General features: G+C 39.9%; 2 protein-coding genes across 5 annotated transcripts in view; both read right to left on the minus strand.

Moving 5' to 3' along the window:
• Window positions 1–295: 295 nt before the first annotated feature.
• On the minus strand, window positions 296–12,967 carry BNIP1 (BCL2 interacting protein 1). Its single transcript, XM_037801068.1, has 6 exons — window positions 12,870–12,967; window positions 10,757–10,849; window positions 8,278–8,369; window positions 5,586–5,687; window positions 3,933–4,051; window positions 296–923 (listed from the first exon to the last, which is right to left on the minus strand). Exons 1-6 carry the CDS (start codon window positions 12,951–12,953, stop codon window positions 727–729), a joined length of 687 nt encoding a protein of 228 aa, XP_037656996.1. The 5' UTR covers window positions 12,954–12,967; the 3' UTR covers window positions 296–726.
• The window catches only part of CREBRF (CREB3 regulatory factor), a 73,666-nt gene continuing 57,491 nt past the window's right edge, over window positions 10,983–27,157 (minus strand). For 2 of the 4 annotated variants that reach the window (XM_037801063.1, XM_037801064.1), the window contains exon 9: window positions 23,056–23,193. In XM_037801063.1, the coding sequence (XP_037656991.1) occupies window positions 23,078–23,193 (116 nt within the window). In that variant the 3' untranslated portion in view covers window positions 23,056–23,077. Of the gene's footprint in view, window positions 10,994–20,587; window positions 23,194–27,157 lie in introns of those variants that run through there. The other 2 variants (XM_037801066.1, XM_037801065.1) reach the window with 2 other exon arrangements.

Here is a 27,157-nt window from a genome sequence, read left to right on the forward strand (position 1 = left end):
AAGGCAGGAGCCAGTCACTTAGTCACTGCCCACACAGGCATGGCCAGGCTGCTCTGTGTGGAAAGAGAAGGACATCTGCCTTGGCCCTTTCAGATACTGGTGTGACCCACCCCCAAGGTAAGCCTCTCTGGTTTACCAATGTATTTGTAATGTTTAGCAGTGTATATAATACACTGCATATGGCAGTTGCTTAATAACTTTGTTGAATGAATAAGTAATCTAAGTTCATGTCCTAGAAACCTGGACACCAAAACAAGAGGCACACAGTTTCCCAGGGGGATACCTTTTAAAACCAATTGCATTTCATTCTGTTAAATAGAGTCAAGTTTATTCAAGGAATGGACATGAGTTTTCATCATCCTTCCCACCCCTTCTCTCATCCCGCCACCAGATCTGGCATTTAAGGTCAAGTAGGAGAGGTAGTGGAGGGGAAGAGCTAGATCCCCAAGCTGGACTCTCAATGCTATACACAGCAGCCCCCTAAAGGACTCGATAGCTCTGGGAGCTTGGAGTCCCTTTGTCTCTGGAGGAGTCCCGAAGACAGGCCTTCCTCCCGACGCTCTGTTCACCCTTTGCATGTTGGCCACTTACAGAAAACTGGGGTGCTGGGTTTCCATCCAACCTGCTGACCAACTGGAGCAAACTGGGGAGGAGAACAGCGTGGCTCAGTGTAGCAGCCTGGGCTAGTGCTCAGGAGCATGGACAGATCCTAGCAGCCCTCGGATCTTATAAAAATGGAAAAAGCCGCTTTTTCACAATATAGAGGACTGTAGCAAGAAAAAGGGCCAGAGCGAGGAAAATGAGAAGCTTGTCTGTCAGCTCCCGGCGGTTATACTTTGTGATGAGCTTCCGTCCCAGCTGGATGGTCCCCGACATGGACTTAAACTCTTCATTTGCATCCAGGATAGTTCGTGAAGAATTGACTGCAACAAAAGAGGGAGGGAGCCTGACTCAGAGACTGTACAGCACAAAACCCAAAGACCTCGCTCTGCCGGCTGGGCTGCTTGATGAAAACCCCTGCATTCTGAAGCAAGCTCCTCTGCACCAGAATAAAAGCATGTGCACGGAGACAATCCAGATGAGCAGAGGATGAGGATGTGATGAGGAGGGACACTTCTCAGGTCCCACCCAGCCACAGAGAGTGATGTGATTTGTGTACAGACACAGGGCCACACTGGGAGTCCTCGAACATGGGCATCCCCAGGGAAACAGGCAGAAGAGGGCTCCTTTCCACACCACCACTGCTGAGGAGAAGCACGCCAACCACAGAGCTCACCCGGAAGCAAGGCTGGATGGGCACTGGGAGGTCTGTATTTAGACAAAATCCACCTGTGTGGGCCACCCTGCCGAGACACCTGGCAGTCAGATCTGCTCTTTGTGAGATCACGAGAGGGCAAGGATGGACCAGGCCCCGCTGTGAGCCTATGCAGGACTGTAGCTTTAAATATGTGACACCTGTGCTCCAGCCACTGTGTAAAAAGAGAGGAGGCATGTGTCCCGTAAGGCCTGGCTGTGCGCAGGAGTCAGGTTTACTTGTGAGTATAGGTATCTGGGCCAGACACTTGGGGAAGAAGCTTTACATGGCAAGATAATCCTCTGAAGCATACTAAGGCGTCATCCAAACATCCATACAGTGAGATATATTAAGTGAAAAGGCAAGGTATAAAAGAAGTGTAAAATGTGAAATATTTTCATTTATGTAAGAAAGAAAGGGATAAGTCATATTTATTTTGCTTATATTAACATGATTGGAGGATCTCAGAAGGACATAAAATAAACTGGGGAGTGGGACCAGAGGACTAGAGTCCAGGGCAGATGTGTCTTTTACATCTTCCCTTTTGTACCATTTAGAGCTATGCTGTCTGAAACAGTAGCCGGGAGCCACTAGCCACAGGCAGCACCTGAGCATGTGAAATGTGGCTAGTTAGAGATGTCTGCAAGTGTAAAACGCACACAAGAGTTCACAGCCTTTATATGGAAAAAAAAAGAATAAAATATCTCAATAATTTTTAAATATTAGTTGTATGCTGAAATGATAATATTTGAGATATATGGAATTAACTAAAGTATATTATTAAAATTAAGTTCACCTGTTTCTTTTTACCTTTTTAAATGTGTCTACTAAAAACTTTTAAATTGCATTGTGTGGCTCACATTATATTTCTATTGGACAGCACTGGCCTGAAGTTCTTTCCCCCTAACCATGTACATATACTACCTTTCCACAAAACCACAAGTTAACAAGTCAAAAAAGAAATTACCAGAGGAAACAGAGCAGCATTTTGAAAAAGGAAGATAAGGGGGAAAAGCAAAGACACAAGAAAAATTCCTCTCACTCCTCCGCCTCCATGCCTGCTCTGCCATTTCAAAAATAGTTATTAAGTAAAAACCTCGTAAGCCTTCCCATTCAGACTTTTTAATTACGGAGAATTTTGAAGCACCACAAAAGTAGACAGAAGAGAATCCTGAAATGCCATGTGGCCAGCACTCGCAGCCAAGCACCACCAGCCCTGGCGATCCTGCCCCATTCTGCCCCCATCCAGGTGCCCCCACACCTATAATTGTGAGGCAAGTTCCAGACATCACATTCCTAAGAGGCTTTTCAATTGAGGTGGATTTGTAATCCACAAGGAAAGGGTTAAGAATTGCTGCCTTGTCTTTCTTCAATAGATAGCTCTTCTACAAGATGTGCCCCCAAAACAACCCTCAAACTGGGAACTTGAGCTCTCAACACCCCCCAAAACCACTAGCACTTGTGTTTACCTTGTGCCACTTAAATGCAGTCTGTTTCTGATGGATGTGTTCAGAGTTGGGGGGGAGACGAGTGTCCTGTCACCCACATGAGAGCATAAAAGTCCTTGGCTCAAGGGACAAGTTGCCTCCTCCCTTCCCACCTTCTCCAGGGCCTGTCCCAAGGCCTACAGGCTGTGCCCACAGCACACAGAGGAACTGACTGGCTGGCTCGGAGCCTCTAGTCTCAGACAAGTTTCAAACACAGTGGCCTTAGGGGCAAGCTGCTTGCTTTCCTTCTGCTTCTGCCTGTCCATATGGAACAGTGAAAAAACTGGTTCAAAATTAAAGGTAATTTTTAGGGGTAATAATGGTATTGTGGTTATGTCTTTGGTTTTGTTTTACGAGAGACATACTGAGAGATTTATGGATGACATTGGGGATTTGCTTTAAAATAATCCAGACTGGGATATGGGGTGAGGGTAGAGTTGAAACGAGACTGGCCCTGATGCTGGGTGATGGGTTCATGGATTCAGGAGACCATGCTCTCTACTTGCAGATATGTGTGAAATTTTCCCTGGGTGTTTCAAAGAGTGAACTCTCTTCTTCTGCTTTCCTAATCTTGAAGGACCCTGTGGAGAGCTGAGACTCTTCTGTGTCATGAGGGAGAATTATGGGAAAGCTGTTGGAGAGAACCAGATGGTATCGAGAAGCCTCTTCTGTAGCCTCTGATGGTATCTTTCAAAAGACACAGTAAAAATACCACTTGGGAGTAGAATCTAAGCTGAGGTCCTAGCAGTCTTCCCAGCAGCTGACAATCGTTCCTGGCAATGATTCCCAAACCTGTCTGAGAATAAGCCAGACTCCCAGGCCCTTGCCCAGCCTTGCTGACACCAACTCTCAGGGGACGGCTTGGGGACCTCTGCCTTTCACAGGAGCCCCTGGGGGTGCTTTCACTGTGGAAACAGGGATGGGGGTCTGGGGCTTTTCTAGTACAACTATAATAACCACCAAGAAAAGCAACAGCAGCACACCCCAACTCTGGGTAGGACCAAGCTCTCAGTCACCTCGTGAGTGAGAAGTCACCCAAATCAGGAAGCTTCAGGTGAGCAGAGGTTGAAGGGCCCCCAGCGGAGGTGCTGGGCAAGGGCCTGGGAGCTGGCATCTCTGTGAGAAGGGTCCGCCTCCAGGCCCGGCTTTACCTAGAGTCTGCATGGCTTCTTCACTCTGCTGGAGCTGCTGGGACATCATCCTGCTTATCCCCATGAGGTTCTCTGTGATGGTGCTGGATGTCTGGGCCAGGCTCTCTTTGGTGGTTTTTCTAAAAGTCCACAGGAGGGGGAGAAGGAATGTCAGTGAAAGCCAGGCTGCAAGAAAGCCCATACGCTTTTTAAATCTGTCAAATTAGTACCTACTTTTTAAATGACCATAGTCAATGCGGGTAAGGGTATGCCGAGAGCACACTTGGGTAGACTGATAGTTGGGGTATAAAGTGGTGCTACCTTTCTGGAAAGCAGTGTGATGACACACATTAGGATCCTTAGACATGTTCATGCCTTTGGACCAATAGTCCCATCCCTGGGAATCTCTCCAAAGGAAACATTCAAACTGCGGATGAAGCCTTATGTTCTAAGATGTGTGCTGGTGTGTTATTTAGAATACTGAAAAACTAGAAACATAAACACCCACAAATAGGGGAGTAGTTAATATGATGGAAGGCTATGTGCTGTTAAAATTAGGTTCAAAGAGTTTTAAAAACAATGGGCAATATACTCCTACCATATATTGGAAGGAATGAAGTTATTTCAGGACATATGTTTTTCCTATTGCTTTGCTTTATTTTGTTTGGAAATGTTTTTTTATTTGATAAAGTAATTAAAAAAAAATAAAAACAATGGGCAAATTTTGTGCCATAATATTAAGTGAAGAAGAGGTGGATCCTAAATTGTATACATATTACGATTTCAACTTTATAAAAATCATGGATGAAAAAATAATGGGGTAAGTATAGAATTACCATATGACCTGCAATCCTACTTGTGGGTATATACCCAAAAGAATTGGAAGTAGGGACTTGAACAGATATCTGCACACTGATGTTCATAGTGGCATTATTCTTAATTGCCAAAAGTTGGAATCAACCCAAGTGTCCATAAACAGAAGAGTGCATAAACAAAATGTGATCCATACACACAATGGAATATTGTTCAGCCGCAAAAAAGAATGCAGTTCTGATGCTTGCTACAACATGGATGAGCTTTGAAGACATCACATTGAGTGAAATAACCCAGACACAAAGGGACAAATATAGTATGATTTCACTTATAGGAAATAACTAGAACATGCAAATTCATAGAGACAGAAAGTAGTTCACAGGTTACCAGGGGCAGGAGGAGGGGTAATAGGAGTTAATGCTTAATAGGCACAGAGTTTCTGTTTGGGGTGATGGAAAAGTGTTGGTAATGGATGGCAATGATGGTGGCACAACACTGTGAATGTAATTAACACCACTGAATTGTATATTTGAAAGTGGATAGTGGTTATAATGGGAAATTTCATGCTGTATATATGTTGCCACAATAATTTTTTTTTTTTAAAGAGAGACAATAAACCAAAATGTTCATGAGTAATAGGATTCTGGCTTATATCCATTTTATGATTCATATTTTATTTTACCAATTTACTACAAACAAGCATGCATTTCTTTCACAATTTTTAAAAAATGTTACTTACATAATACAATTAAACACCAATTTTATGCTAAAAGCAGGAGGGGGCCCTTACGGTGGATTTTAAACCTTGGCAAATACTAACTCCTCTAGTATCATAACCCAGAAAGACTAAGAGATACGTACCTTTGCCTTAAGAGATCTCCTCCCTGGAGAAGTTCTGCTTTCTCTAGATTGTCAATTGCAATTTTGCAAGTGAGATTAGCTTTCCTCCATGACGTCTGATTGCTGGAATCAGAAGGATCACACGTGAGTTTTTGCTGACTCCACCGAGCTGTCAATTCCAACGCTAGCAGTTCTTCCTTTCCACAAGGGAAGAAGAGGAAGGCCAGAGAGTCCATCCCCATTTCCTACCACTTTCTCTTCTTGGATGCCCCAGCGGCTGCTCTAGCTCAGGCCCAACACCTCGCGTATGGATCCCGGCAGTTCCCTCCCAGATGTTCTCCTGCCTGTAGCTATCCCTCCCCAGCCCCCAAACCCCCACCTCGAAGCAACCAGAAGGATGGTCTGGCCCCCTGCAGTGGCTCCAGACTTTGGGGTAACATCCAAATCCCCCAGCATGCAAGGCTCCCACTGGCTGGCCAGCCTCCCCAACTTGGTCTCTCACCCTGACTCCTGAGCATCCTGGGTGCCAGCTCACTGAACCACCCACAGGTCCCCCAACACTGCAAGCAGGTTCCTGCTTCCTCAGATCCTGCTGTGCTGCTGCCTGGGATGCCCTGGCCCTGCTCACACTACCAGAGGACACCTCCTCCTCCTCTCTCACCTCTTCCCTGCAGCCTTTTCTGCATCCCCAGGTGAAACGATTTCTCCCTCCAGTATGTTCTGCTAAGTTCTCTCTAAGGCTCTACACTGCTTTTACTTGTGTACTGATTGATACACTCCTGAGGACAGGAACCCTGTCTTAGTCATCTTGTATCACCAGTATCTAGAGTAACGGCTCTACACTGCTTTTACTTGTGTACTGATTGATACACTCCTGAGGACAGGGACCCTGTCTTAGTCATCTTGTATCACCAGTATCTAGAGTAACAGTTTCTGGCCCATTAGGTGCTCAGTTAATATATGTTGTAGGAAGGAGAAAGACCACAAAAATACATTCTTCAATATTTTGTAAGGGAGCATACTGTTCTGTATATACTACAGCCCAAGCATGAGCAACACAAATATACTGCTTAGTAGGGCCCAGTTTAATGTGATTTATTTACATTCTTTACCTAATCATCCTTGTGAGCCACAACTCAAATTCGATGGACAGCTCCCTGGGGTCAGCAATGCAACCTTTGGTGCTGGACTACAGAAAAGCTAATTGCGCCCCTTGGAGGATCAAACTCATGCCCTATAACTCTCACACAGCCAGTTCAAATCAATTGTGCTGAGCCCTGGAAATACTTAAAAATTAAAATGTACAGGGCAGACACTGACAGAGTGGTTTTGTAACAGATTCTCATGCTACAGGTCTTCAAATGGGCTCTGACCCCCAAACAGCAACTTCTAGACCATCTCACACTTGATACTTAAAAAGAATCTGCTACATTTTCAAACTGTTTGCAGGGGAGTTCTGCTGGGCCCTGGAGTCCACAGATAAATGAGCAGCAGTGCCTGTTCTCATAAAGCTTGCATTTTGGGGGGAGAGAGACAAGCAAACAACACTTATGCACAGTGTGACAAATAAGATAACCCAGGCAAGCAGAACTACTGTTTCAACACACAGCTGTCAACATATACATTTACTGCCTTTTCTCCTTTACCCTGTAGCTCTGTATCATGAACAATGAATCTCAACCTTCTTTAAACCCATGCTAAGTTGACTTTGTCTGGTGTAACTTAATCCAGGGTCTCTACTCCGAGAGCCCTCAATGGCATGAGAAACCAAAGACATCACAGGATGAACTAACTGCTAATGAACCAACTACTTATGACACAGGTTGCCACTCACACATCCCTCCCTACTCACACCAGCTACCATGGCCATGTTTTTGTCAGTCTCCCCGTAAGGGCTGAGTGTTACAAACACAGCTGCTGTCAGGGAGAATCATGCTGGAGAATTACTCAAATTGGAAGCAAAGCCACAGACAAATATGGAGCTGGCAGAGTTAGACCAATTAAAAAAGATGAGGATGATGACACAGCAGGGGCTTCAACAGAGAATGATCCAAATACCAGGGGATCGAGAAAACTGAAGGAGCCCTCTAATGTTTCTGCAACAATAACCTCTTTATGATCATGGTACCAAAGTCAAATGTGAAGGAAAAGCTATTATTTCATGCCAACAGACAATTTTGTTAGAAAAGTTACCCCTCCCTTACATCAATATCAAGAATTAGCACACAGCTGCAAGTACATAATCAAGAATTATACCCAGCTGCCAGTATAACCTCAATTTTGCTTAACATAACATAAAATGAGCTTATTTACATTACTTGTTTCATTTCGAAGATAAAGTCCCATTCACAACTTTCTAAATTTTATCCATCTTAAGTAGATCCACTTTCAGTGGACTTTTTTCTGGTACCAATTATCCTTAGATTAAAAAGGACCATGTGTTCCAAAAGCATTCATTTTTGTTTTTGTTTTTAAAATACAAAATACAGTATAACATTAAATATGCTTTTGTAAAGTATACACAGTTCCACCTGCCCATACACCCCCGCCTCCTCCCCTTTTGAGAATTACTGATGTAGAGAGAACATTCAGCCTGTGTGTATAATGACACAATTAAGCCATCATTAAGCCAGGTTTATTAGGCAAACTCATGCCTCACAGGGAGCAACCAGCTCCGCAAAAGCCGCTGGCAGGAGGCCAGGGCTTCGCCTACCTGAGCATCTGCTTTTTGTGATTCTCCACTTCCTGGAGCAAAACTTGCTTCTCAGACTCTTTATCTTGCTCCTTAGCTGACTGTTCAAGATCCTTTGGGGGAAAATAGCTGTATATTAAAATTATTTTTAAAGCCAATATAAAAACAGAAACACTTCTATTTCTGACGAGGTCATACAACAGCCCTTAGAAACCCTGCTAAAATAACACTTAGGAATGCTAGGGAACACATAACAAGCATCCTTTTAAATATATGGCTGAGTTTGCAAGAAAGTAAGTGTGGTGGTTTGGAATTGTATCTACTCCGGAAAAACATGTTCTTAAACTTAATCCATTCCTGTGGGTGTGACCCCATTATAAGAAGGACTTCTGATGAGGTTACTTCAATTAAGGTGTGCCCCACCTCAATCAGGATGGGTCTTAACCCTATTACTAAAGTCCTTTATAAGCAGAATGAAATTCAGACAGAGGAAGCAAGAAAGCCAGAGGAAGCAAGAGCTGAAAGTCAACGGAACCTGGAAGAGGAGGAGAGGCAGGAGAGGCCGCCATGTGACAGAGGAGCCCAGGACCAAGGATCACTGGTGACCAGCCCCAGAATGCCAGTTTTTGGGAAGAAAGCATTGCCTTGCTGATGCCTTGATTTGGACTTACCCTAGCCTAAAAACCATGAGCCAATAAATTCCCATTGTTTAAGCCAACCCATTGCGTGGTATTTACTTGAACAGCCAAGGAAACTATAACAGTAGAAAATCTCAGGCTCCAAAATTGAAAAGGGAAGTAAAAGCCAGAGCAGTTGGAAAGTGAATGATGCCCGAGGATGGGGGGCTGCTGGCTCCAGTAATCTTGCTGCAATGAAACAAGAAAAAAAGATTATAAAATATAGCCCACTGATTCCACATTTAGAGATCATGGAAGTATCAAACTGCTATAAGGACCCATGATGGCTTACACTCTCAGTGAAAAGGTAAACTAGGAAAATGTTCACAGAAAGAAAACATGTAGCTATGCCCTTTTTTGCTGTGGGCTCTGGATAGAGGGATAAAAAATATCTCCCACGAGAATTTATAACCAGGGACTTGCCTACACACTAATCTTGGGTTCAAATTTATCCTCCCTGAGTGATTCAAGAACCTCCATGAAGAGAAAGTAACATAAAAAGTGCCCTCAGATTTGTGATAATCCTAGACTTGGCAGAAGCAAATGCAAAAAACTCTGGAGACTTGCCTTCAACCCCAGCTGCACAAAAGTCCTACAGACAAAGTTGCTGAAGATGAGTGCTCACAATCCAAAATAACCAAACACTAAGGAAATAATCCACTATGAGTGAGGATCACCAGACATAACAACCAGTAATATTAGACCCACAGGAACTTCAGATAATAGTCTCTACCCGCCAGTTCACCTCAATTTTCAAGTCATACATTTTTATTTACAGATTAAAACAAGTTTCAGTTTCAGTCAAGCTACTGATGCTAAAACATCAATGTGTTAGCTCATTTATATACTAATTTATTTACTTATATACTGATTTATATACTAATTTACACACATTGTCTGGAGCAAGTGTCTGTATCCACTAATTCAATAGCTCAGAGATGACTTCCAATTTATGCCCTCAGATACTGCTCTGGTAGAGAGAGAGGAAGAAAAGAGAGAAATAATCAACTGTGAATTGGAAAACTTACACAAATGTAATTAGTTAGCTGTTTGTGTAATTATTTGTGTAAGGCCTATATTCCCTAGTAGAATGTAACCTCTATGAAACCAGGGCTGTATCTAGTGTTGCTCACTACATAGGTCCCTTGTGCCTGGCACATATTAGGCACTGAATGGTTGAACGGAAGAATGGCCATACAGGAAGAAGAGAGGGAGGGAGAGAAGGAAGGAGAAATGTACACTTTCCTCAGGAAAGACTGCCTGGAAGTTCTGTCACAGAAAACCAGAGACAGTTCAGGAAGGAAATAAAGGGGTAGAATAGTACTTCTTGCTCTCTAGTATTTTCTGAGGCAGCACACATCCCACAATTGAATATGGAAGTCTTAAATGTGCATGTGATGTGACTGGTGACTACAGAAATAGAAAGGAAGAGGCTGGGCAAAATGATGCATGAATAAAAAAACAGGAGGCACTGGTGATGGACTGAGGTGGAGAAGGAGTGAATGGGTTGAAGAAAGGAGGAGGGAAGAGGAAGTAGTTGAAGTGACCTCAGGGTTTTCAAGTTAAAAACTCCAAGGGCAATGATAACCCTGCCACCTACTTGTTGACACAGTTGACAATGCTCTACATTCAAAAGTTCCTCATTTTTACCTGGATAGTAGGTTAGTACAGAGATACCCTCCCAGTCTAAACCTTTACTACTCTAGCTGGTATTTGAAGAACGTGGACAGCTCTTAAGCATCCATTTATGCAGAGGTTAGTCCAAGAACTGAGCCCCCTTCACTGTTACCCATTCTCAGCACATCGGGTCTAAAGCCACTCACCTGTATTCTGTGCCGTAACTGTTGAAACTTCTCTTTCACTTTAGTGTTCAGTTCGGTAAGTGCGCTTAATGGTCCTGAACAATCCCGAATATCCTAGGAGACATTGAAGAGTTGAGGAGGCCTTTCTGGAGGCAATGAAATGGAAATGAAACTGTCTGTTCAGTGAGGGAGCTGGCCTAGACCACAACTAAGGTTGGTCTACTGACTGTAATTCATCCTGATCTTTGTTGGTTACCTCTGTAACACAAACAGAAACATTATCATTTACATTTTTCTCAAGCCTCTTTAATTTTGAGCAGATAATATAAAAGCATACAAAGAAACACAACTCTGGCTTGACCTTTTATTAGATCCTAAAGTTTAACAAAACATTACCTGGCCAGTTTGAAAGGCTTGAAGCAGCTTGTATGTCCAATGAGAATGGACATACCAAAGTGATACTATAACTTTAGACCTTTCCAACTTGAAAATCATGAAGCTCAAATTTCTGGCATCACACAAGATTAATTAACTTCCTTCAGTCTGATTTTATAAACCATCTATTAGGAATCAAAGTGTTTGCAGATATATTCCTTACAGATACGTTTAAGGGCAGATTTAGAAACTATTCCTGGACATTGAGAATTTAATAGCTGAATAACTTTGAAAAAGTTACTCAAATTCTGTGCTTCAGTTACCTCACCACATTAAAAACCTCACAGATTATGTACATATGTGAAGCACTTAGTACAGGAACACATTAAGAGTGCAATAAATCCAGCTATGACCAATCTTTCCCATTAGGATCACAAGAACCCAAATGTTAAGAGATATAAAACAAAGCAGTTTACATAATGTCAAAAGATAATTTCATTTGTATGAACCCTACATTTATTTTTCTACAATTGGGATCTGGACAGGGAGAGTCATCCTTTGGAAGGGATCTTAGAGAGTCTGCACCTCTGTGTTTAACATATGGGGAAATTGAGGTGTTTGTAGTTTACCCATGGAAGAAGTGACATTCAAAAAGTTCAAGTGTTTGCAACAAGTTTCTTCACTTGTTACATGGCTTATTTACTAAACCACAATTCCTTGCACTATATGCTAAACCACCAGTTTGGTTTATTCTGCATCTGTTCTACCCGGGAATCTCTATTTTCCTTCACTTTTGCCACAGCTAGCTGCAAATTCAGAGCCTACATCTAATATTTAGCGACATTTGTTGGAAAGGAAAAAAGTTTCCTTAAAACCAAGGTTTAAAACACTTGGTTTCTTTTTGATAAACTTGTGGAACTACTTCCACATTCCTAACACTTCCCTTTGTCAAATGATTTATTGCACTACTATCTTCTTAAATGGGAATTTAAGAGCCCTGATTCTGGCTTAAGGCAAAGCACCTCAATTCCCCATGTGTTTAACGCAGAGGTGCAGACTCTAAGATCCCTTCCAAAGGATGACTTTCTCTGTCCAGGTCCCAGTTTTAACACAGTCTGCTTTCTGATCTGGCACTTTACTCGACTTTCTCCTTTACAAAATCACAACTATGGTCTAGGCTACATTCATTTCACTTCCGGTGTGTCCCGTGCCAACCGGGCTTGGGTGCCACGGGGCACCAGACCCAGCGGGGCTGGCCGGCAGGGGGCGGCGGTAATGGCCTCCGGGACGCTTAGAGGTGGATGTTGGAGGCTGGCGCCGGAAGGCGGAGCCAAGCAGCCATCCGGCGGGGAATAACAGGTGACAGGTATGTTGTGAGGTGGTTAGGGGCGGGACAACAGCCAAAGGAGCCGTGGGAGGGACCAAACGGGGGCCACAAAAGGGAGGCTGGGTCGGGGTGGGGGGACATGGGGATTGACGGGTCAGGTGCTGTGTACACAGAGATGACCGGGTCAGGAGAGGAAGACATAGGGGTGGTCGGGGAGAGGAAGAGCCAGCGGCACTCGCATGGAAGATCAAGGCCAACGGTCTTGGGGACGGAACCAAATGGGGACTACACCGGGGTAGCCGGCCAGCGGGCGGGGACAAAGGCTCGGAGACTTGACCGAGTGTCAACAGTTCAGGGCTGACAGCGCCAAGCACCCAGGGACCCGCGAAGCTTGGGTGGCTGGAGCCCGGCAGGATTCCCGGGAATTAGTACCTGGATAAGCGCCTTCACCTCCAGGTCGAATTTGACAATCTCTTGATTACAGATCCGGACGTGGACATCTTGGGGAGCCGCCATGTTGGGAACGCCAGCTACGGGCGGCAATAGTGTCCAAATTCAAACGCGTTTCGCGGCGCCTTCTTTCCCTCCCCCACCTCTTCTTGCGGCAGCGCCCCCTAGAGACCGACCTGAGCTGAGCGAGGATCTCCGCGCCTTGGGGTAAGGGCGGGGTGGGAGGGGGAGGTCGGCGCGGGAACGTCTAGGGGAGAATCCTGAGCAATTCGCCCAGGGTTTCCTAACAACTAGGACTTCCCCCGACACGTGGGGAAAACCGGCCTCTCCTCTTGGAATGACCCTAATAAAACAGAGAGGAAGAGAAGAGGTAGTATCAAGAACGCTTATGAGTGTTCTCTCCGCTTCTTTCGTCTATACCGGTCATTCTATTGACTACCTACAGCTGGCATAGGAAAACAAAAAGACTGGAAGAAATATATCAATTGGGATGGCTCTGGGAGGGGGAATTAACAATAGTTTATATTTCTTTAAACTTTTTTTTTTGTATATTTCACACGTTCTACAGTGAGTATAAATTGTGGAATACGTAAAAGAAAATGATAAACGTTATTCTTTTTTTAATGCATAGAATTCAAGGCACTTCACTCATTCACTTCCTGTGTCATTCCAGCCCACAGCTCCAGGGATCGTTCTAAAACGCAGAACTGAACAAGTCACCTCCCTGCTAACACCCCCTTCTGTGACTCCCTTTTGCGTACGATTGGATTTATAAAATCTACCTCTCTGGAGTAGTTTTGATGGATTAAGTAAAATAGTGTAAGAGCAGGCTCTTAACAAATGGTGGCTCTTTCGTTTTATTTTTTTTGTTAAGAAACGGTCTAAGTTTCTTCGCGAACCCCCAGGCTGTCGGCCACCACTCCATCCCCCTCCTTCCTGGATTCCTCAAGCTCTTTCTGGATCTGGAGCCTTGGAACTTAGTGTTCTCTCTTCCTAGAATGCCTAGAATGGGCTAAGAGTGGATTAAAAACCTGCCCCAAGGTTACCCAATTTGAAAGTGGCAGAGAAGCTACATCTTCCCTCAAACTTCACAGATGGTTCCTTGGGTAGGGTTGTATAAATCCAGCTTTACCCTGGTCCATCCATGTGCCCACAGCTCTGGGCATACCCCTCCCTTAAGGCTTTCATGGCCTCACTTAACCTAGTAGAGAAGCAGTGTAAAGTAGGCATGGGCATTGTCCGGCTTGAATTCCACTCTCCAACTCACTGTCGTCTGTGCCTCAGTCTCCTCAGAGACTAACTAGTGATAATCCTAGCACCTACTTCATATGGTAGGTTTGATGATTAAGTGAGCTGATACACGAAAAGCACCACTGCAGTGCCTGGTATATGGTAAGAGCTCCATGCACGTTAGCTCCCATTATATTACTAGTTGACATTTTCTCCACCACTTTCTATGTGCCAGGCACTGAGTACCAAGTGCTTTATATGTATCATCATCTCCTGGTAACATTCACTGTAACTCCATGAGGTAGAACTTTTATAGACATCACACATTTTACAGATAAGGAAACAGGCACCGAAAAGAATAATGAGTTGCTCAAAGCCACGAGCAAACGAAACTTGCTAGGTCAAAGAATATATATGCACTTAAAAATTCTGATACATGCTACCAAAGTGCTCTCCATCGGGGTTATATCAATTTACACTCCTGCCAGTGATGTCATGGTAGAAATGTGTTTTCCCACACCCTCATCAACATGGTGTGTTAAGCAACATCTGGATTTTTGCATCTGATTAGATGAAAAATGCATCTTTTAATTTACATTTCTCCTATAATGATTGAGGTTGAGGACCTATTCCTGTGTTTAAATGCTATTTGTTCTTACCTTTTGTCTGCTTTTCTATTGGGTTATGGTCTTTTTCATATTAATTTCCAGGAGCTCTTTATGTATTAGGAGGCTTATCCCTTAGAGATGAGTTGCAAAGCTTTTTTCTTAGTCTACAGAATTTTAACTTGGCTGGTAGTGCCTTGGGCTATAAACCAGTTTTATGTTTTACATGCTAGAATTTATTAATCTTCATTTACGGCTTCTGGATTTGGGGTCCAAGTTAGGAAGGCCTTCCCTACCCCTGGAGGTTTAAAGGAATCCTCCCAGATTTCCTTCTAGTGTTTTTAGGGTTTCTATTTTTTTTTTTTTTTTCTTTAACATTTAGCCATTAATCCATTTTAAAATATATGCTGGTTTATGATGTGAGGTATAGAGTAGATCCAAATTTACTTTTTCCAGATGTTATCCAGTTGTTTGCACTATTTACTGAGGAGTCCATCTTTTTCTCACTGATTCTGAATGCCACATTTACTGTACTAAATTTTCACATATATTTCAGTCCATTTCTAAACTTTCCTTTCTGTCCTGTTGGCCTATTTATTCATTCATGCACCAACATTACACTGTTTTAATTATACTTTTATGTTTAAATATCTGCTAGGCCTAAACACCCACCCACCCCCAATTTTTTTTTTTTTTTTTTTTTGCCCCAGCATCTTCCAGCTATTTGCCCCACCCCCATGCCCATGAACTTTAGTTTTGTTTTGCAAATCCTATTGGAATGTTTCATTGGGGTGACATTGAATTTTTAATTTCTCTTAGGAGGACTGACAGCTTTATGATGTTGACTTGCTTCTGTTCAAGAATTTGGTATATCTTTTCATTTGTTTAAGTCTTCTTTTGTGTTCTTTATAGTATCTTAAATTTTTCTTTATCGAGACCTTTTACATTTTCTGCTGACTTTATTCCGGGTGATGTGTTAAGATTCAAACCTTTTGCGGAAACTGAGGTTAACATTCTTCAGGCCACACCAACACTTTGGGTCCCAAATGGAAGCTCCCTATTTAGGACAGCAGAGAAGCCTGCAAGCCTGCAAGCAGGGGATCTGCCCACATGACCTTGAGCCCCTTTCACATCATGCTTTTTGCTCTAAATTCCTAATGCCAGCAATAGTTCCCAAATCGCATCTCTAGGCAGCAGCTAAAGAAGAAAACAGTCCCTTTCTAACAAACAGACTCAATTCTAAGTCCTGCTCGAGGCTGTCTTTGCTGGAGTACTCAATCACTGACTACTCCCAATGCTGTTTTGCTCCCCCACCCCACCCCACCCCATCACCTTTACCCACTGACCCTGAGCCTAGCTTTTAGTTAATATGTTTGCTTGGTTTTGGCTTTCGTTCCTTCTGGTTTTCAGATTCTAAGCCCAATATCACCCTCCTACACAGCCTCTTCAAAATAATGCCTGTTGACTTGGTCTAGTGCTTTAAAGATGAGCTGAGTTGTCTCAGACTGGAGTTTGAGTCGGGGCTCTCTATCACATTAGCTGAGTCTGAGGTGAGCCACGTCCTCCAAGTCTAGTCTGATTCGTTTGGTAAAATGGGCTGTTGAGAGTGGCAGCTGAGGCTCCCAATGGGAAAGCAGCTATCGGGAGCTTAATGAATGCCACCCCCAGAGCCCAGAACTTTCTAACATCTTCCTATTCTGAACCCTTTGGCTGGGATCTTAAAGTATTTCCCAACTAATGTTTTTCTTTCCTTCAAATCCTCCACTGGACTATGATGAAACAGTTTACCTGGTTCCGAAATCACTGGCACTGAAGAGAGACAAATGAACGACCCATCTAGGTGAGTGCTACACATTTAAAGTGCCATTTCTATGGACTATACTGACCTAGCTCAACCACCACCTTAACGTTCCTGGGACCAAGGCAGAGGCTCCTATGACGAGTAGCCTTGAGAGGCCTGAAACAGAACTAGCCCATGGGAGGCCATGTTCACTCTGCTTCCTGAATGGCTCCCATGTCACACAAATGAAGCCAAGAGGGCTTCTATAAAGGTCCAGGAACATCAAGAACACAGGACTGTCAACTGGATGTGGTACCTGTGTGTCTGAAAATACCTCAGCCATAGTATCCCTAGAGCCCTTGGCATATGTTGTGGCAGGTCTCATGTGATCCTGCAATCCTGTTCACATGCTATCTCCCTTAGCAGACTAAGTTCCTGGAGGACTCTATAAGCTCTATATCCCAGCACCCAGCACAAGCCCTGGCACAGTGAGTGCTAAACAAATGTTTGTTAGCTGAAGGATTACATACTGCTATGATAATGTTTACTCAGGTTCCCTGCCGTGAGACTTTATGCATACACCTGGCCTAGCTCAGAGACTTACTTAGAATTATTAAACAAACACATACAAATGTTGAAATCAGGAGACCCAACATACGTTATTTCCCGCCAAGAGAAATAGCTTGCCCAAAGCCTCAAAGAGAAGAAAGTAAGTATAAACTATAAACTTATGCTCTGAATTATGAAGAATGCAAATGCTTATGCCAACAAATAATTCTACATAATAGCTATATTTCTCTGAGGCATTTAAAAATCAGCCCAGGGTGGCAAAAAATGTTAGCTCTTTGGACCTTACCAAGAAAGGGGCAGCATGATCAACAGTTCATTGCTTTCTTTAGTTTTGGGGATTTCTTTGCAATGGGTTATCCTGAAGAGCAGGGGACAGTTATCTTGGTAAGAAACAGAGAAGCAGGAGAGAAAGGAAAGGGGAAAACATGAGGCAAACAATTCAAAACCTTTTCTTTTTGTCTTTTTTTATTTTAAATTACAAAGGATGTTGCATACACTGATGAATCTGTATCTGACTAGAAGTGCTGAGGGGTTGGAAGGTGACAGAAAATAAAGGCAACATTTGGATTGCCTTTTCTTCTGAAAAGAAAAACTGCACAACTATTAACCAACATTTAATAGAATAATTTTTAAACAGCTCATGCGTCAACAAGATAAAATTCTTTCTAGACAAGAGACAAGACTGAATCCAATAAAAAGTTTCTTTGCTCCAGTTGTGGGGGAAAAAAAACCCTACAAAATATTTATGATAGCATTACAAACAGGATCCTACGCAACTATGCAAAAGAGGTTGCCACATTGTATGAACAAATGTTTTGAATTCTTGCCCTTCCAAGCTTCTCTCATGACTTTTTTAATGTGCTGTCAGCCCTAGTATCACTGTTAACTACAAATGCTAAGCTACAGGACAAATCCTAGAGAAAGAAGATAAAAAAAGCAGTAGAATACAGTGTCATAAAAACGTGGAAAGGCAGATACAGTACACACATACACATTTCTGTTATTTGGTTCTGGAAAAAAAAAACAAAACCCAAAAACAAAGGGTGAAGGGCAAGACATAGTAATCAGTCCTGCTCCCATCCACCCAGAATTCAATTAATTACACCACTCTGTTTACATTGTTATGAAAGAGGCAAACCTAGTTCACCCAAACTTGGCACACAGAAATACCCAATGTTGATGTTCTTCACAATTCACACCAAGTCTTCAATTCCAAAATACTATTTGGCAGTAGTTTTAAGGTTCTGTTCCTTCACTACTACCCCGCCCCCAACTCTCTTTTCTAAACAAAAATGGTGATTTGGCATAATTCAGTTCCTAGGTGTAATTTCTACAATTTCAGTCAGTTTACTAAGCATGAGGACTATGCTTCAACACATAATCCCCACTTCACTTTCAGTAGTATATTTTCATCATCTTTCCCCAACACACTTATTCCTTAAAACGAAACAACCATTCCTACGGTTGACATTCATTGTTACATCCCAATGTGTTTAAAGAATTAAAAAAAACATGGAGTCATCTTCTCATAATGCCCTTATTAAGATTACAAAGATTACAAAAGAATCCACAAGTTTTACGGCACTGTGTGAGACTTATTTGTCATGATCCGAGGGAAGAACAAGACTGCAGTTCTGTGCAAAGTTGTGGAAATGGCCTCAGTTCCATGGGAAATGGTATTCCACAATAGGTTTCACTAGAAGGATAATCAAAACCTTTTACTTTAACACTGAAAGCATAATTCAACACATTCTCAAAATTCAAGTTTCAAGATTTGGAGAGATGCTAGTATTCTGTTACATAACTAGAAAATACTTAAACAGAATTTCAGGAAGACCAGAAGAAGAAAGGAAATGTGATAAGTTTTTGTTAATTCCTGCTGAAGGCAACTTCAAGTCATTTCTTAGAAAGTTAACTAAATCTTAGCAGCTAAAATATCTTTAAATTTATGGAATAAAGAAAAGCACATCCATTCTTGACATTTTGGTGAATAAACTAACAGCTTTATTAATGAAGGCAAACATCAGATAATTGTATGAATATTATATATAAAAAAAGAAAACCAACTAACAGCATTGTATTTCAAAAGTACTGTACTTCTGTTTCTTTTAAAGAGACCTGTCATCTGTTTTATAAAACAAACAAAATGAGTACTCTTCTAAAAAATTCCGGAAAAATGAAATAGTCAATTTCAAGCCAATGAACTGAACACACCTTTCTTTAAATGCAGACTATTGCTAAGAAGCAAATAAAGTCAAGCATTGTAAAGAAGATGTATGACAAATTTACGAGAGTCAGAAAAAAGGGATGTAGTGAAATTACTGTTACTCTTTCCCCCTCATATTGAAAGACCATTCAAAACTGGTCTTTCCTACAAACAGAAAATAACTATAAAGAAAGGGGAATTTGAAACCATATCCATCTGAAATCCTTCATGATGCTTTTGTAACAGCTCTGATTCTCTTACCAAAAAGGTCAAAGTTAAAGATTTAGGAAGTGGAAGGGAATGAAGACATTTAGTTTTAAATGTACAAGTAAGGCACAATATAAAGCCACATCATAATCTGTCATGAAGGATATAGAAAAGGACAAGAATCATACATGGTACAGTAGAACAGGCTATCATATTGACTGAAGAAGTGTGGCACCCAATTCAAAACTCAGACAAGATCTTAACAAGAGCAACTGGACAGCATGCTTTCATATGGAGACAAACTCTATAAAGAATCCAGTGTATCTGAAACTAGGAAGAAAGTTTTTGTTTGCTTTTAAATCATAGTAGTACTAGAGTTGAAGTTTATAATTGCTTTGGGAACAATGGGATTATTTGAGGTGAATTCACAATGCCTTCACTTAAAGAAAGATTCTGGACTTCATTATGAGCTATCTGTATACCATGTATGAACACAGAAAACCTTTTAGAGAGCTCTTCTCTAATGATCTTCACCCAAAAATACATGCCACAATTTTCAAAAACAGAACATGTACAATTGTTGGGGTTTTTATGTTACCCTTGTAAGATTGGTTTGTGTGATACACTAAACATACATATTTTAATGACAATAGAGGAAGCAGATTATTACTGGCATTGAAGTACAACCATTTCTAGACGGTTTTAAATGCCACAGAGTCCCCTGGTTAAAATGTAAAGCTGCACAGCTTGCCTATGTCATCTTTATGATAAAGTTAAAACAGCAAAAGGATTTAACTTTTACTCTACATTTTACTGCCAGGTTTTTATGTAGATCAAGTATCGCTGCAGCATTCTGACCAGCCCAGATTTAGCAGCAAATGGCAGGAATCATATAAAATGCAATTTTTTTTTAACAAAGTGCTTTTCTAAGATATACATACATATATAAATAGATACAAAATAAAGTGTCAACATTAAAAAGCTCAACTATTTAAAAGCTTTTAACTTTAACTTAAGTAGTACATATAAAACACTGAAATGCAAGGATATGGAATCTACTAAACAGATCCAAAGTCTTTTTTTTTTTTTTTTTTTTTTTTTTAAATGCAAGACCAAAAAATCATATTCTGGTTTGCACACAGGAAAAAAGTATCAAAAACCAGAATTCCTAACAGAGCAGCCAGAAAGGGGCAATTTTATAAACCTCATCAGCTGAATCTCTATCATGAAGTGATTTTCACCTGATTGCAAAAACTGCCATATTTTGGAACACTTTTCAATTTAATAGATATACTCTTGTCAAGACTTCATATACTTCCAAGTTACAAACCTGTGCTTTGCCTTCTCCCTCCTAAAAAAGGAAAAACTTTAAACAAGGAACTTACATTCTATTAAACCATTAGATATGAGCTTATCATCTGTTTAGTGTGAATGCACCAATCAGGTACAATTCCGCTAACCACTAGGAAAATCTTGTGCATCACAGTACAGCTAAGGTGTTAAGACAATCCTTCTTGGAGTTTCTTTTTCATGATGTCAAAGAAGCATGTAAGCCGCATTATTCAGTTGTTGCTGTGTGTTTTAGTATCAGACCTTCATAAGCTAGAGCTTCATATGCTACAGCTTACAAATAGGGGAGACAGAAAATAAAAGGAAAACAGACTATATAGACAAAATATAATTAAAGAATAAATTCTCCAAGGGCAAGTTGGAGAAATAGTTTCCCAGCAGCTAGGTCTGAAATTTTTGGTATTTTTTTTCTTGCTAGATAGGGTTTTTTGTGTTTTTTTTTTTAAGAGTAGCTTTCAGGCCACCAGTTTTCAGAGTTCAAAAAACAAGATTTGAGGGTAAAAAAGTAAGAGAGACAGGATGGAAAGAGTCTGTGGGAAGGAAGGTTTATAATGCTGCCTTGACATAAGAAATTTCTCATCAAGAGGTAAAGCTTTAACACAGTTAAAACACTGACTAATGAAGCTGTCTTATGTGAGCAAAAAAGAGCACCTAAAAACTAAATGTGTTAATATTTCTCAATTCTAGAAACTATAGAAGAAATCACATGTAAGTTTGAAGAAGCTAGTTTGAAAATACCTGTACAAAAATATAAAAATCTATAAATTTTTTGTTTTGTTTTAAGCTTGTGTTGATCTCTGAAAATATTACATGCACAATAATACATCAATTGGAAAAGTGGCAACTAAAGAATTAGATATATTTTTAGCTTTTTTCTTTCTTTACATATATATATATACATAATACAATAAAAATAATCTGTATTTTGGTTGTTTGGTGGAAGTATACTACAATAAGCTAAATAAACTTTAATTTTCAAAGTCAAAAATTATTTTACCAATAGCTTACTAAAATGAAATATATTAAAATTTCCTACAATAAGTGCAGAAATAAAAAGATTTACAGACACCTAAATGGCCACCAACTTATCTACTATGGAAGCGAACTAGAGGAACAGCAAAATAATATTTGTATGTATGGATGCTCCTTCTGTAGATAATTGGACCCAAACAGAAATAAAATTCACAGTTCAGTAAGATCCCTAACCCTGACCTTTTAATTTTTTTCTTTTTTTTTCCTTTTTTTTTTTTCATACATTCATACAGTATCATGTAAGCTGTGCAAAACTTTACTTAGACTGGCAGTTTGCCATATCAGTTGCATTTGTCTTTGGTACAAAAAATAAAACAATCGTAATAATGTGCAAGTATTTATCTTCTTCCGGTCAAGTACCGAAATTGAGTTTTCTAGAGCCTTCTTTTTTTTTGTTTTTTTTTTTTTGTTGTGTTTTTTATACAATACACAGACTCTGTGGCATATATCTACATTTCAACATAGTCCTATATACATTCAAAAAATTTGAAAAAGAGTTGGAACAAAAAACCATTTAAACCCCGTAATTTTTTCCATCTATATATCTTGTTTTTCCTCATTAGGGTTTTCATCATACAAAATATTACCAGTTTTGTAGTTTCCCCAAAATACAAGGCACAAAGAATATGCTTTTTTTTTTCTTACTTGCACAGACAGTGATGATATATATATATATCAATATATCAACATATATATTGAGCTCTGAAATGAACATCTAATATGGCACACAGGCGTAAGTGTGCCATGTACAAGTGAGATTAATGGTGGAAAATTAGAACCTAAAGCAGTAATTCTAAAAACAACCTAAACTGTTTTTTTAAAAAAAAAAAAAAAAAAAAAAAAGCTTCCTCAATTTTTTTGTGTGGTTCAGAGCATAAACCTGCCACAACATTTGGCATTTACTATTATCTTCACCCCTCCAAAACATTTTACTTTAACAGATTTTTGCAATCTGTACCTAAACATTTACTTAAACATATGGGAGTTTCCATTCTGATGCCAACAGCGGTTTTAGCCACGGTTTATGCTCTGAAAATGCAATAATCAAGTATTTTGGATCATGCTTCACTTATGCTACTTAGTTCTTAAAACAATGTAACCTAATTGTAAATGTTTACATAATGCTAAACTGACATGCAAAACAGAATGAAAATTTACAATGAAGAACGTGACAAAGAGACATTTCTGACCAGTGGTCCAATGAGGCTGATTACACTTTTGATGTTGGTATCCTTAGTCCTACAAGACCTCCAGTGGGATTGCCTTCTGCAGTCTTTTCTAACACTTGGTTAACAAATTCAGAGGTTTGCCCGGCGACTGGGAGACCTGAAGAGAAGAAAAAAAGGGACTTAGACATAACAATGGCGAGGGCTTGAATGGTATGACTCTTAGGGCTTGATATGGGTCCCAAACAAGTTCTCTGCTGCTTGCTACTGCAGCCCCCAAAATAATTCTGCCCATCAGATTGGAGCCTATAATCTTAAGAATAACCAAGAGTGGTCAATGAATATTTTCAAGTGGGACAGATGACAAGAAATAACAGTCCAAATAATGGTCCAAACTCAAACCCAATGACAGGCACTGTTCCCTAAACCCAATGAACATGTTTTTTCCCATGTTTTTTCTCAGCCAACTGCTCTAACCTCACTTGTCCCCAGCTCACCCAGTCAACTGACAAATAGAGCACTACTGAATAAGAAAAGTTGGAAGAGGAAGAAAAGGTGGGAGGTAAGTATATGGATTTTCTCATCTTCTATAGCTGAGATCAAAAGATATTTAAAATTGATAAAATCAGAGGTGTAACTGAAAGGTATTAAGAAAAATAATAAAAGGTTAAAGGGAGTGGAAGTGGAAAGATATTTTCTGTCATTACTCAAAAGATACGGTAAAAAGGGTATTGACACCTCCTTAACCACATGACTAAACTTAGCATGGCCAACAATGGGACAAACTGGCTTTATGTGCCTCTGAACTGATGAAATGGAAAGGACAGATCACCTGTGAAGTATTCTTGGCAAAAAAAATTTTAACTGCATCTAATCATGAGGAGACAGATAAATCCAGATGTCGGGACTCTCTACAAGATCAACTGCCTGGATTTCATGAAACAAAAACAAAGGCTGGGAGATTGATCTAATTTAAAGGAGACAAAAGAGATATATTAAATGCAATGTAAGATCCTTGACTGGATCACAAAACCAACAAAAAGTCTATAAAAGGACATTACTGAGATGTGTGGAGATTTAAATACGGACTCCATATTAGATATTCTATCAATGTTGAAGTCCTTGGGTGTGACACTGGTGGTGTGGTTTACCACAGATGAAACAGAGAAAGTTTTCAAAGAATTAATCACCACAAACAAACAAAAATCACAAAAAAACCACACAGGGTCAGATGGTTTCAGAGTTCTACCAAACCGTTAAGAAAAAGAAACCCCAACATATTTAAACTGCTCCAGAGGGGAATTCTGGGAAGTGGTGGTATGGCAGCATAGATTTTTATTCTCCACAAATCCCCACGTGAAAACAGAGCAACTAAATAGCAAAACCATAAAGCCACGGAAAAACATTTACAAGTGACAAAATAACCCACAAACCCCCAAATCCAACAGGGTGGGAATAAACTACCAAGAGCAGTAAGACCCTCATGGCATCAACATTATTATATTGGCATTTGTGCAGAAAGAGACAGAAAGAAGCACTTGACCTGAGAACAAAAGAAGTCTAAGATAGCCAACAGGTAACTCACTCGAAAATATAGCAGGCCAACTTGACAACTGGAGTTGAAGCTAGGAGAGATTCTGTCCAACCTAACAGTGAGTACAACGTGACTGCAGGGGACCCACAGTAATACGTGAAGGGTTGGAGCAGTCTAGCCCCTGTGAGAACTAAGAAAATTGACCAGCCAGGAGTGGTCAAGGGCTAGCAGGACAAGGGCTAGCACTGATAAGAAACTTCTGGGGTTGGAAACAAAATTGAGTAAGATGAGAACAATAAATATGAAAGAAAGAGAAAGTACAGATAAAATGGGGGGAGGAGTGAGAAATCTTAGAAAGCTGCCATTTTTTTTTTAACATTAACTAAAGACAGAGGAGATTCAGTGAAGTTAGAAAAGCTGTTCTGAATGAAGCCTTGTTTCAAAAGTTTAGAAAAACTAATTTCATATAAAATCGAGCAACAGAAAAGTATCAATTGCTCTTTTTCACTTTAATTATTATTCTTGTTATTTTTGTGTGTGCTAATGAAGGTGTCAGGGATTGATTTAGGTCATGAATGTACAACTATGTAATGGTACTGTGAGCAATCGAATGTACGATTTGTTTTGTATGACTGCGTGGTATGTGAATATATCTCAATAAAATGAAGATTAGAAAAAAAAAAAAAACTGAAGATAGGCAAAGAAGATCCAACCTATAGAAAATAAGAGTTCCTGAAGAAGACAACCAAAGCAAGGGAACAGGTCAAATACTAAAAACCATAATTCAAGAAAACATTCCTAAAATAAAAAGCACACAGTACATATGAGTTCATTGACCTAAAATGACCAACTCCAAGACATAGTGTTACTGGGATCTAAAGAAAAAGAAAAAAAATCCTTTGGCACCTAGACAAAAACCATAAATAACATATTATGAAAAAAAAATTAGGCAATTATTAGCTTTTCAATAGCAACACTTTATGCCTGAAGAAAACAGAGAAACATATTCAAAATACTCAAGGAAAGAAAGTGACTCAAAGATTTGAAATCTGGTAAAACTGACTTTCAGGTGTAAAGGGGCATACATAAACTTACAAATATATGAGGCCTTTAAATTAAAAAGGAAAAAAAAATTTTCTTCTTGTAATATTAAATTCCCCCTCCACATAATGAAAGAAGACTGAAAATGCTTTTAAAGAAAAAGAAATGACAGAAATGTTTTGAAAGAATACATAAAACATTAAAATAGCATCAATCCACCTGAAGGAAAAGTCAAGCAAACTGGCCATCACTATTTCCTGTTTTATTTAATGTTTGGGTACTGAATTAATCTACATAGATGCAGGAAGTAAGTGGTTATTTAGGGAAATAGTGATATTTAGGATCTATTCTTCACCTAAGATTGTTTTCCAGTATAAATATAGTTTTGTTCATATAGTTAAACATTTGACATTTTATTGTGTTAATTTAATTTTTGGTACAAATATACTGGTCTTAGTTTTGTTCCATTTATTATGTACTTGATTTTTATATGAATTTACAACTTTACTTTTGAATAAAGTAATTCTGCAGCTTGACATAATAATTGAATATTTCATTCTTTTTATTATTCTATTGACTTACCCCATTACTATTTGCAAGTTAAGCAAAAGGAATTTATCATTAATTATTGGTAAGTAATAATCACAGAAATGTCATACTGTTTGGAAGACTCAAATAGGAAAATACATCTACTTTCTTAGCAAGTTATATTAAAAATATTTCTTAAATTAATCCTATGTTGTTGGTGTACAAACTAGACAGTGAAATAACTTAATTGGCTTTGTCATTAAAAAACTTTGGTTTCTAAAATATTAATGATATAGTTCAGGAATTATGTGGAAATAAAATTCCTTTAAGAAAAAAATAAAAATATTTAAGATGTAATATAGTAACATATGCACTAATATGTAATATAGTAACACCAACACCAACAGTTAAAATTTACTGAGAATTGACAATTTATTTGTTCAGCAGTATGCCAAGTGTGTTAAAATACACTTTTCTCATTTAGTGCACACAATTATTCACATGTTATGGATGGGTAAAATGAGGTTGTGGGGAGTGAAGCCACTCTCCTAAGGTCCTCATGTGATAAGTGGCAGAGTCAGGACTTGAATCTATAACTGATTTCAAATACTCTGATCTTAACCACAATGTTAAACAACTTTTTAGTTTTTTAAAAACTCTTAATTTCTGGGTATGACCAGTGGGTACTGCTGAAGCCACAGAGAAAAAAGATAAAAAGATAGGTAAAAAGATAGGAAATGAGGCCTGTAGATGCTAAATTATCTTAAAGACAATGTTTCAAGAAGGAAAGAAATGGCCAAAGTATCAAATCTACAAGAAATGTCAAGAAAAATAAATTCTCAGATAAGTCTATCAGATTAGGTAATTAGTGGGTCACTTGTGAACTACACAGTTCAGAAACTATACAGATACGAGTGCCAGATGATGGGCGTTACGTGGAGACATTTCAGCAGTGCAAGCACTGGAACCAGGAGAACTTAGCTCTAAGTTCTGCCACTTACTGGCTGTATGACTTACGGCA

The sequence above is a fragment of the Choloepus didactylus genome, chromosome 13 (genome assembly GCF_015220235.1).
Source record: "Choloepus didactylus isolate mChoDid1 chromosome 13, mChoDid1.pri, whole genome shotgun sequence".
NCBI classification, from domain to species: domain Eukaryota; kingdom Metazoa; phylum Chordata; class Mammalia; order Pilosa; family Megalonychidae; genus Choloepus; species Choloepus didactylus.

What these genes read in the sequence shown, in the direction of transcription:
- BNIP1 (XM_037801068.1), bottom strand. Translation starts at nt 12,953, where the DNA reads ATGGCGGCTCCCCAAGATGTCCACGTCCGGATCTGTAATCAAGAGATT. An exon ending in AGGTGAAGGCGCTTATCCAG is followed by an intron (nt 10,850 to 12,869) that starts GTACTAATTCCC and finishes AATGTCTCCTAG; the next exon opens with GATATTCGGGATTGTTCAGG. An exon ending in CACAAAAAGCAGATGCTCAG is followed by an intron (nt 5,688 to 8,277) that starts GTAGGCGAAGCC and finishes TTCTGATTCCAG; the next exon opens with CAATCAGACGTCATGGAGGA.